Source organism: Diachasmimorpha longicaudata, chromosome 4 (assembly GCF_034640455.1).
Source record: "Diachasmimorpha longicaudata isolate KC_UGA_2023 chromosome 4, iyDiaLong2, whole genome shotgun sequence".
Classification (NCBI taxonomy): domain Eukaryota; kingdom Metazoa; phylum Arthropoda; class Insecta; order Hymenoptera; family Braconidae; genus Diachasmimorpha; species Diachasmimorpha longicaudata.
Window position 1 is genome coordinate 8,759,453 of NC_087228.1, and position 12,613 is coordinate 8,772,065.

Consider the following 12,613-nt stretch of genomic DNA (forward strand, 5'->3'; position numbering starts at 1 on the left):
AGGTTTAAAATTCACGTGCCAATTATGTGCTTCCACATTTTTTTCAATTCCTCCATTTTGATAAGGATTCCAATAGTGATTCAACCGTGATATTCCATCCGATTCAATAAATTCCAAGTGTCAATACGACAGCAGTGATCGTAGCAATGTTCTTTGACGAGTCTCAATCGTCATTAAATAGACCAGATAATCGTGATTAAATCAAATTTATTATGACAAGAGCTCGACTAGGGTTCGCGATGTGTCTCTGAGAATATAAAAAGGATAAAAGTATGTTAACAGTAACGTATCTCCTGTCGTTGCTGTTTCAGCGCGCTCTACAAGAGCAACGACCACTACGTACATTTCGTACCGAGTTTAGCATCTACGAAAGCACAACCAACGAGGAACGCTACACCTCAACCACCACCCACTACACCCAATCGCAGTAAGTAATCGCATTCCGCCTGATGAGGGAGTAAAAAAAATTGTAGAATTATTTCACTAGTGAAAATTCTCTCCAATTAACCTGGGTCTAACTTCCAATTAGATTAGACTTTCGGATCAGGATTTAATAAGATTCGCAACCGAGCATCTGGATGGATTCAGATCCGACTCTATGATCAGTTTAGGATTATGATTAGGCAGAGATAATACAAGGGTTGAATTAATTTTTTTTCGCTTCCAGGAACATGTCACTGGTTTTTAGTTTTCCAGTTTTTTCTCAATATTAGAAATGAATCCCAGAAAATGAGTGACATTTCCTTGAAAATGAGAATTTTTGTTTCTCTACATTCGCATCCAAAACTGATAAAAATCCGTTTGATCGAACAGTCTCTTATTGAACCCTGATTTGAGCTTCCACTCAGGTGAAATACCCCTAGAAGTATGTACAATAGCTGTTTAGTTCCCGTAGATGTGTCGGAGTACAGAAAATCGTTAAAATTGATTCAGGTACTCAACCGAACGTCATGAGACATCGGAGACGATTTCAAGTGAGATACAGCGTGCGTCCTCGAGGGAATCGTCCCCCCTCAAGAGACCCTATGGTACAAACCACAGTGGTCATCTTACCGCGAATGGTGACGGTCCGGTACAATCAGAGAGCGATGGTTGTCACATCGAGAAAAATAGCAGTATGCAGTTTAGAGAGATAAGAAGTCTGAAGCGAATTAACAGATCGGAGCACACTAGCGATACAGACAACATAATAGAGGATAGGGGTATCGTTCATCCTGTTACGGGTGAGGTACTTACCGTTGGTGAAGCGATAAGTCTTAGGATACTTGACGTTAGGAACGGTCGAATAGCTACGTCTGTCGATGGAAAAACAAGTGTCTCGATCGAGGAGGCTGCGCGATTAAATCTCATTGATGTTGATCTTGCTCATCGCTTGTTAGGACCATGCGGTGTCATCGAGAATGGCCGAAGATTATCACTGTTAGCAGCTATTCAACGGGAATTATTTGATGCTGAACGTGGTGATGATAGAGTCAAGGTAACTTGTGTTTCAACTGGTGTTAGCGTTGCAGATGCGATGAAACAGGGATTACTTGATGCAGAGACGGGACTATTTGTTAATGAGAAAGGGGAGAAAATGACTATTGAGGAGGCTTACAATTGTGGATATCTCGTGAGACTAAATACAACTGTTAAGATAAAACGTGGTGCCCTTGCACTTTCTGATGCCATTGCCCAGGGATTAGTCGATGAACGTAACGGTCAGATTATTGATAGAAACACTTTCGAGACTTACTTGCTTGATGAAGCCATTCAGAGAGGTGTCATTGATCCTGATGTTAGAGAAGTTGTTGATGCTAAGAATGACGTTAAAATTACTATTGATGGTGCTATCAGTCTAGGAATTATTAATCCGAAGAGTGGAAGATATGTTCATGGAATAACAATGGAGAAACTGTCATTCAAAGAGGCTAGAAGACGGCAACTTATCGTTAAACCAATGACGCTCAAAGATTGTTGTGATTTAGAAATTATCGATGATAAAGGAAAAATTTCAAGTCCTACGCATAAGTCTAAGCTGGGTATTCTGGAAGCTGTTACAGCTGGAGTCCTTGATTTTGATACTGTTAAATCGATTTTTGATACAACAGCTGGTGAGTTACTGACACTATCTGATGCATTAGCGAGTGGTATTATCACTACAAATAGTCGATACAAAAATTTGGAAACTAGCGAGGAACTCTCGATTCCTGAAGCCGTTGAAAGAGGACTGATAACGTCAGTAGCACAAAAATCAATATTCGATATCGATGGATTCAAAGATCCCGTTTCCGGTGAGTTTATCAGTCTTAATATAGCTTTGCTTAAGGGTCTGATTAGTCCGAAATCGGGGGGTTCATTTGTGGTGGATTTAGGCACAGGGAGGACAGTGTCTTTTGGTGACGCTAAAGAATTAGGTCTCGCGCGTCCAGAAGTCATGGAGATGTTGAATAGAGGAATAGGGGTTACGGAAAATGGTCGAGAAGTTAGTGTCCTTGAAGCGGTATTGTTGAATTTATTGGATCCTAAATCAGGACAGTTGTTGGATCCAAGAACGGGAAAGCTGGTGGCTTTGGAGGAATCAATACGACGGGGGTTGATAACACCTGATGGTGCTGCTCTTCTCGCTAGTGTTTTGAATATTACGGTTACGACTCAGACTGTTAGGAAGGCAATAAGTAAATACGTGACTGTGACGGAGACTGGCGAATCAGTAATGAGAGATTACAAAATTTCATACAAAGAGGCTGTAGACAGGGGATTAATTGATGAAAGAACTGGTGAGTTCACCGATCCAGATAGTGGTAGGCAAATGGAAGTGCAGAAAGCTATTGATGAGCGTTTGTTGAGTGCTCCCGATGTCAGACAGGTCGAGAGGTCCTCCCCCAAAAAAACTAAGGATTCGCCTTCGAAACAAATGACCTTTGAGAGCACATTGTACACCAGAATTGGCGATAAGCCAATCCAGCGGCCTGCCTCACCACCTAGGGCAATTGGAACCACAACTACTATTATTAGTCATGATTATGTGGAGCCACCAAGCCAGGTTAGCATAACCACTGTTTCAGTCTCTTCCCCTGAACCTTCGAAAATGTCTTCCAATGAATCTCCAACTAATTTACGATCTAGAAGTCCCTCACCTGTCAAACATATTACTACTGTCGTAGTTACTCCAGACAATGGTGAGGAGAATGTAGGGCCTTTAGATAGTAAAAATTATTCCGAGGTACGAAAAACTACAAGTATTATCAGAGAAGTTGAAACATTCATTGAGAAAGAATCTAGTTCAATGGAGAAGAAAGTTTTTGAGCTACCGTCTGAAGGATGGATGCTTGTCGATGCTATTAGTCAGAGATTATTCGATCCTATCACAGGACTCTTTATCATTCCTGGTACAGATAGACTTGTTTCATTTGAAGAATGCGTTAAACTCGAAATCATTAATCCGGATTCGGCAGTCGTTATAGATCCAAATAATGGTAGGAAGATTTCGTTGCTTAGAAGTTTAGAGAAGAATATTCTAGATTCAACTGGACATTATACCCATCCTCATAAAATTTCTATGAAAGAAGCCATCAGCAAAGGTTTAGTGATTATGGACAATAAGACGACAGATGTTGATGTGAACAATTCTCGACTCATTCAAATTACGAAAGAAACAGGAAAGCCAGATAGAGTTGAAGTTAGTGGTGTAGAATTAACACCTGAAGGAAAATTCACGTCTGATCCAATTCAGGTTACTCAGGGTGTCATTTATGATCCTGAAACAGCTCTGGTCATTTTCACTGAAACTGGAAAATCTGCTAATATTTTAACAGCTGTTAACGAAGGTGCCTTAGAATCTGACGCAGTAGTTGTTAGAGATCCTCAAACAGGTAAGGAAATCAGTCTCGATGATGCGGTTGATAAGGAAATCGTTGATTCTCGGACGGGCACTTATGTCGATAACACAGGTCGGAAAATTTCGTTAGCAGACGCGGCTAAATTCGGTTTGATAGCAGTTGTAGGCACACCGCTAGTGGCTGCTGCAGCAGCTGTGGAAGCTGTGAAGAAAGCTATGATCAAGGATCCGAAGACTGGTGAGAATATCCCCAGGGAAGTCGCAATTGAACGCGGCCTGGTAACGCCTGATCAAGTCATAAGTCATTCAGAGGTCTTTACAACTGATGTCAAAGATCCAGCAAATAGGAAGGAGCTGCCTGCAAAGGAAGCTCTTGAAAAAGAGCCCATAATGCCGGATCAGACCAGCAAGATGGTTACAAAGATGGAACCAATAGCTTTTGTGAAAATGGCTGGAGACTCAAGCAGTTCATTCGAGGAGATTGAGGACCTAGGACCAAATTTACCTGAAACGTCACAAAGCAAACTGACCACTGAACCAAAGTGCATGGTGATGATTGGAAAAACCCAAATAATTTCCCAAAGTCCTGAAAGAGAGACAACATCTATTATACTTAAAAAAATGGGGAAGCGAATTGTTAACCCTAAGGAGGCTCTGAGAACTGGGTTAATTGACAGAGAAACTCTTCACATATTGGAGCCAATAATTGAAGAAGCTGGCGGTGAATCTGTGATTGAGTCTATCGAGAATAATCGAATCGATCCAAACAGTGGGAAAATTATAGATCCGCAGAGAGGCGATGTCTTAACTATCAAAGAGGCTCTGGATCGTGGAGTTTTGGATCCAGACAGCGGTAATGTCCTAGTGCCTTTAGCCAAGAGCTTGTCAGTTCCCGGGTTGTATAACCAGGGTCTTCTAGATCCTCACGAAGGTACAGTGATTCATCCAGAGACTGGCCAGCATCTTTCTCTGAACGAAGCCATCGTCTGTCAAATTGTCGATCCTCAATCCGAATTGATTCATCATGATGGTAGTCATATATCGATTGAATCAGCCATTGCAAAAGACATCATTGATGCGGATAAATCCCTCATTCAAACCGAAGATGGCGATGTCAATCTTGTTGAGGCGGTCGAGCAAAATAGATTCGAGACAACTGAATCAACCAGTTCTGTGTCATTACCACCTGTTGGAATGACATTCCCAGTTGCCTTAAAACGTGGTCTAGTGGATTCGTCGAAGAAGGAAGTAACTCATCCGATAACTGGTGATCAAGTGCCTCTAGATGAAGCCATTGAAAAGGGTCTTATCATGTCCGTTCCACATCCAACTGCACCTGATTGTATAGAAGTAACAAAAGCCGCCGAGGCTGGTCTCATAGATGATGATAAGGGTGTTTTTATGCATCCCAAAACTGGGGAAAAGATACCTGTATCTGAAGCCCTTGAATCTGGAGTTCTGATTGTCAAAGCAAAACCTGATGGTGAAGTAATGACATCCATCACGGAAACTATCACTTCGTATCACACCATTTCTACAACAACTATCCAGATGCAGTCTGGTTATACTCTCGTAAATGCCAACGAAATTCAGAACACAACAACTGGGGACATTATCCCTATGGAGGAGGCTAAAAGACAAGGAATTGTCAAAGATGAATTTGAGACTCGAGAAGAATTCACCACCGGAGATATCAAGATGGCATTCAGTGATGCAGTCGAGAAAAGTCTGGTTGACATGAATGCTGGAACATTTAGAATTCCAGGAACAGATGATGTCATTCCCATTGCGAAAGCTATCGAAGATGGATTCCTTGATACGTCCCAAAATTCAGTGACTGATTCTCCGAAGAAAAGCACAAGTAACCTTACTGTGCTTGAAGCTGTCGATCAACTTTACGATGAGAAGACTGAAAAGTTTATTGACCCGATCACCAATAACTCCTATAATCTGACCGAAGCTATCGATGTAGGTCTAATTGAACCGGATTCTGTTGTCTACGATGTTAAGTCAGGGGCTCCAGTGACGACGAAGCAGGCGATTGAGCGAGGAATTCTCGATGCGAGAACTGGAAAAGTGAAAGATCCCAAGGGAAGTTCAATTTCCGTTGCGGAGGCGGCGAAATTGGGCCTTCTAGCTGTTGTTGCTGCTCCAGTTATCGCCGGGAAGGTTGTCGTTGACGCTATCAAGAGCAGAAAAACAAGTGACAGACGACCAACAATGTCACCCGTTCAAGAAGCAAGCCCCATTCATAAGCAACAAGTCGTTGAAAAATCACCAGTGACAGATGACTCAAAGTTTATCAGTGAGAAATTCATTCAAACTGAACAAATCGGGAAAAAAGAATGGGAGCCAATTCAAACAACATTGGAAGAGGCTATCAATAAAAATCTTATTCAACCTGCGAACTGCAGGATGATCGTGGAGCAGAGAGAATCTCCAATGACTGTTCATGAAGCTCTGGAACGACGAGAGGTCCGTTTAAGTGAGCAAGTAATTGTCATCAATCCCACAACTATTTCTCTTCTCGAAGAAAGACCAAGATTCAAGGTCGAAATCACCCGATATTTAACTCCAGAGTATCTTGCTGATCAAGGTGTTTACGACTTAGAAACGGAGAAATTCTTAAATCCATATACCGGATACCCAATTAGTTTTCAAGAATTTGTACTTGGCCTGGAAATCTTCGATCCAGACCACGTTTATGTGAAGGATCTATCGAGTAAAACCGATTCGTATGTGTCTCTTCGTGAAGCTGTCAATCGTCCACTAGTCGACAGAAATCTCGGCAATATGGTCGATCCAAAGACTGGTAAGAAGATTCCCTTCTTGGAAGCCACTAAACAGGGCATTATTTTCCAACGTAATCCTATAAATGAGGACGAAACTCTATCCCTGACGCTTCAAGAAGCGATAGACTCAGGGATATGTGATTCTACAAATGGTACCTTGCAGGATCCGCGTACTGGTGAACCATTGTCACTGGTTGATGCAGTCGAAGGTGGTCTGATAGATGCAGACTCCATCAGTATCCGGAATCCAGCGAATGATGAGATAATACCGTTGGCTGAAGCAGTTGATTCGGGTATCGTCGATCTAACTCGTGGAGTGATTATCAACATCGAAACTAGAACCGAGATCGACCTAAAAGTAGGATTTTCAAAGGGTCTCATTGTATCCGCTCTGAGAAAGCCTATTTCCCTCGAAGCCGTAATTAACAAAGGCCTCTACGAACCTGAATCGGGCCTGATTGAGGATCCAATGACGAAACAATCGATAGATATCGAGGAAGGAGTTCGAAGAGGAATAATCGACGCCTTTATAACCGAGTGCCAAGACACCAAAGCGGGTTCATTGCTGTCTTTAGACGATGCAATATCAGTGAAACTTATAAATCCAAAGACTGGAAGACTACGTGATACTAAGGCTGGCGAGTCACTTCCTCTGGACGTCGCTCTTAACAAAAAACTAATAATTACAACGCCGTTTGTGCCTTCACTAATTGATGTTGTGGTCCAAGAATATTATTCTCCAAAATCTGGCCTCATCCTGAACCCCATGACTGGAGATGAGGTAACTGTAAACGAAGCATTATCAACTGGTTTCGTTGATGGTCGAATGATAGCTGTAAAAGATGAAAGGCAAGATGCAGTCGTGACTCTCCAAGAGGCGGAAAAATCAGGGCTTTTGGATCTGGAGAAAGGAATATTGGTCTACCCTCAACCTATGACTCTTGATCAAGCGTTCGAAAAGGGTTACATCCTCAGCACAATAAAGCCATGGACTCTTCAAGAAGCTCTAGCCCATCAAGTATATTCTCCAACCAGTGGAATGTTCACCATCGAAGGTGAGAACTTAACGTTGGAAAAGGCGATGGCAAAGGGCCTCATCAGTCATGACAGTCCTTCTGTCAAAGATCCGAAAACGGGGGATGTTATTTCTCTGAATGATGCCATCAAACTCGGCTTGATAGATCCTAAATCAGGCACTGCCTTGGATCCATTGACGGGTACAGCCCTGTCACTGATTGATGCTGTTGATCGTGGTTTGATAGTTCCAGCGAAACGCAAAATTTCATTGCCTGAAGCGATATTCAAGGGATTCTACGATCCAAAGACGGGACAATTCACTAGTTTCGATACTAAGGAAAAACTCCCAACCGATCGTGCTATCAAAGAGGGAGTCATTGACCCAACATCAGCCATCGTTAAAGATCCTAATGGTGATATAATTACATTCAGCAAAGCCATTGAGGCCAATATAATTGATCCAAAGACCGGAACAATAACAACCGAAGAAGGAAAGCCTTTAGACTTCCAGGAGGCATTCGAACGTGGAGTTCTCGTTGAAGCTCGCAGACCAATGAGTTTCAGTGAAGCTATTCTCAAGAGTATTCTCGATGTGAAAACCAACTTATTTTTGGATCCAAAGACTGGGGCTTATTTAACAATAGCCCAGGCCATTGACCGAAACGTGATTGATGCTGGTTCAGTATTTGTCAGGGATAGTAATGTGGGAATAACTCAGAAAATGAGTCTTCCTGATGCGATAAAAACAGGACTGATTGACGGCACTTCTGGACGAGTCAAAGACGTCACAAGGAACAACCTCCAGGTATCTTTGATAGAGGCTTATGAACTTGGCCTAATTGTCGATAACAAAGCACCAATATCGGTCCAGCGAGCCATTCATCAAGGTTTGTATGTTGACAAAACCGGTAAGATAATTGATCCCGGCAATGGTCGAGCGATTACTCTGCACGAGGCTATGAGAATGGGTATCATCAATCCCAAGTTAGTGTGCTACTGGGACAAACGGGGAGAATCTCTTCTGTCCCTTGCAGAGTCTTGCAGGGCGGGCATGGTAGACAGACGTTCTGGGATGTTCAAAGAACCAGGTGCCCATTATCCAATTCCTCTTTCGTTAGCTCTTCAACTGGGTTTGATAATCGACATAGAAAGCGCAGGTTTTAGCTTGTACGATGCAATCCACATGAAGATGTACGATCCTCCATCTGGCACCTTCATTCATCCTTCGAGTAACAAACGACTCACATTATCCGAATCATGTCAGGTAGAATTGATAAATCCTCTCATCTCCATCGTTAAGAATCCCCAATCGAGTCGATACATTCCCCTGTCCGAGGCAATTGCCGCAGGTATTGTTGACGATGTCCAAGGGACATATAGTATTCGTGAACTCAATCAGGTTATGAATTTGAAAGAGGCTAAAGACAAAGGCTACATTGTTCCATCGGAAAAGCCACTGTCCATTGAGGAGGCAGTGAAGTGTGGATTGTATAATGGAGACAGTGGTAAATTTGTAGATCCATCGACTAATGAATTTCAAGATTTGGTTCAGGCTTTCGGTTCAGGTCTTCTAGATCCAGACACAACTGCTCTCAAGGATGCCACCTCAGGACAGATTAGATCTCTGCAAGAGGGCATTGGTGATGGGACAGTTGATGTTCCTAAGGGTCGTATTCTCGATCGTAAAACCACACGTTCGTACACTATTGACATTGCGTTAGAGCGAGGTTTACTAGTTAACATTGATAAACCGTTGACACAACAGACAGAACAAAAGACGTCTATCGAGCTTCAGAAATTGGGAGTTAGTAGTAAAGGTATCCGTGAATGTAGTATCGAGGAAGCCGTGCGGTATGAGCTCCTAGACCCAGCTAAGTCATGCGTTAAAGATCCAAGGAATGGAAAGTTTATCTCCTTGAGCGAAGCGTTGAAAGACGATGTTGTCGATTCTTCTAAAAGAGGAACATTTGAACCCCAAACTGGAAAAGTACCCCAGCAATTGATTCGTTTTGAAGATGTTAATGTTTATCTGGCTGAGCCATTGAGCCTAGACATAGCTGTGGAGAAAGGATATCTTATTCTCGAGACAGCAAAATTGACCGAGCCAAAATCAAACGAACAATTGACTCTGAAGGAGGCAGTAACTCTCGGTATAATTGATCCCGACTCAGCTCTGATAAAAGACCATCAGAAGAAAAAATTAGTTAAACTACCCGAGGCATTCAGAAAGGGCATAATGGATGGGGAGAAGGGAAACGTTTTGGACACCGAAACATCAAAATTATATTCCCTGAATAAAGCCGTTGAGACTGGCTTATTGACAACCCAAAAACGTGGAATACCGTTTATTGAAACCCTACAATTTGGCCTTTACAATTCCACAACCGGTTGTTTCAATGATCCGTTCATGATAACATCCGTAGTAGATCGTAAACCCTTGACACTGAGTGACGCGTTAGAGTCAGGCTTAATTGATCCCTCCACAACCGTGATTAAAGACCCCGTTAATGGAAATATATCGAGCCTACTTGAAGCCATAAATGAAGAAAATGTAGATCCCATTGCTGGAAGATTGCGCAATGATCCTGATGACAAAGACCTTGACTTTGTGGTAGCCTTGGAAAGGGGTTACATACTCGCAGCTGAGGCGAGGGTAAGTCAACGTTTTTATCCCCAAAAACCATTGTTTTCTAATAGCTTGTCAAAGCAGGTTACGGTTTTTTCTGCATTTTTATATGATTTTTGCTTCAAAATTTTATACCCTTTTTTTTGTACCCTTATACAATGACATAAAAGGGTTTTTCCTCATTCCTGACTTGAGAGAGAACGAAATCAATCATCATTGATGAGCTTGATGGCATGGTCCTTGCATGGACCTACGATTTTTCGTTGGCATGAGAAAGTCGATCATCACAGCCACCAGGCTTTCAGAAATCAAATCAAAATGAATCATCATCTGCCACCTTGCCATTCTACCCCATTGTACCCCACACCATAACTGTTACGACATTTTGCATTTTCAATGACGAAAGTCTTTGAAATCTTAGTCAAATTTTTCAGAGTCATTAAACTCACATTAGAGATAAATTAATGATAAAATTTCAGAGTTCACTGATCTTCCATTAAAAAGCTAAATTTTCAAGTAGTAAATCTTTTATGTGATAATTTCTAATTTCAATCGTTTCATCGAGCAAGAGACTTTCGAAGTTGACTGAGATTTTTATGAAATTACATTTTTTTCAACAGTAAAAAAAATTGCCATTATGCCCCATTCTACCCCGCCCCAAGCCCCTCCGATGACCATATCCCATGTGACGAAATATGGTTTGAAAGCTTCTTGTTAATCGTTTTCTTGTTGTTTTGTTAGTGTAAATCCATTTTGACGTAAAACTTAAATCCCTGTGCTTGTTGATCATTTCACTGTGGGGACTTGAATGTAAATTATTTATATTCCTTATAAAATAGCCCCACCCCCCTTCCCCCTGTCACCCACAATTTCACATGGACCTGGACACTAACCATTATAAATCAATGACCATTGTCTACACGGTTGTTGGCGAATTGACAAGTCGACTCAATGGGCCACATCATCATGTATCATAACAACAAAATCCTCCATCGCTTCGTGAATTCATTCATTCAGAGATGAAATATTATGATTTATCGCATCAGCAACGCTAATTCGGCCTTTTCACATTACATCTGGTATTTAGTTAAATTACGTTTAATTATTTTGTAATTATTGAGAATGTTCCCTCTGCCCTTTGTAATGTTTTTTTTTCTTATAGCTTGAATAATTTATTAAGTAGTTTCTTTTATATTATCTTGACTATTTACAAGTTGATGAAGGCCAAGTTAGTATCAAGCATCTTCATTCAGGGAATAAGTTTAATATCCTGAGATTTTATGTTCTATTTGTTCTTCATTATTCAAACATTGTGATAGATTTGACTTAAAGTGTTTCAAATCAAGTGAAAAGTTCTTAATGACGTGAACTGTAAAATAGTTTCTAATGTTTAATTATTAACATGTGATCAATTACTTTGTAATTTATTTATTTTTAATTTTATTATAATACTTGTGTTTCTATTACTGTTTCCAGGTATTTACTACTCTATTGTCATCTCTATTTATGATAATTTTGTCGTTTTTTAAAATTTAGTCCGAATACATTTCATATCAATGCATTATTTCATAGTAATTACACTGTCATGATTGTGCGTTTTAATTTATTTGCTTGAAATATATCCAAGAATGTCTCGCCAGATGCACCACGTGGTGAGATATTCTCAGTTGCTTTCATACTGCATTAATGAATATACTGAGAACGTGGAAGTATGCAGCTCTTGCAGATAAATTAAAGCTACCCGAAAATACTGTACTATTGTAATTTACTTTGTAAATCTACATGTATGATTTATTTGTGTGTTTGCGCTTGCATGTATGAATTGTGCCATAGGCTCATGAAATTTTTAATTCGTAGAAAAATTGCCTTTGGTGAGATGGCGATAGTTTCTACGAACCAATGAGAATCTTTGACTAATTGTCTTCAGTGATTAACGCTCTTTCTATCCTAATTTCTGTAGCAAGCGGTTAAGGAGAAGTATAAGGTGTGCGATGAAACACTTATAAAACTATTGCAATGGATATCTGATGTTGAGGACAAACTCGCACATCAGGATGTTGTCAGGGAAGACATTGAAGATCTTAGGAATCAGATAAACATCATGAAGGTAAGTGGGCGAACTCAGGAAACATGAAGATTACAGCTATTTAATATCTAATTACTTGCATTGGTGACTTCTCATGAAATAATTCAATCTTTATTGCCATTGATGTCTCTACAGCATCTTTGGGATTTTCAAATCAGTCAAATCATTCGGGTAACTCCAACTTTCTCGAAAATCCATTTTAAACCCGATGAAAATTTCTAAATACTCGGTCAAAAAATTGGCCAGAATGTTCTAACCCAGCGTAATTTATT

The 12,613-nt window shown here is 40.8% G+C and overlaps 1 protein-coding gene across 38 annotated transcripts in view; it reads left to right on the forward strand.

Moving 5' to 3' along the window:
• The window catches only part of LOC135161682 (microtubule-actin cross-linking factor 1), a 140,841-nt gene that overhangs the window by 106,901 nt on the left and 21,327 nt on the right, over positions 1 to 12,613 (forward strand). For 28 of the 38 annotated variants that reach the window (XM_064119472.1, XM_064119470.1, XM_064119474.1 and 25 more), the window contains 3 exons: positions 312 to 427; positions 934 to 10,282; positions 12,216 to 12,362. In XM_064119472.1, the coding sequence (XP_063975542.1) occupies positions 312 to 427; positions 934 to 10,282; positions 12,216 to 12,362 (9,612 nt within the window). The remainder of the gene's footprint in view (positions 1 to 311; positions 428 to 933; positions 10,283 to 12,215; positions 12,363 to 12,613) is intronic. The other 10 variants (XM_064119506.1, XM_064119503.1, XM_064119505.1 and 7 more) reach the window with 2 other exon arrangements.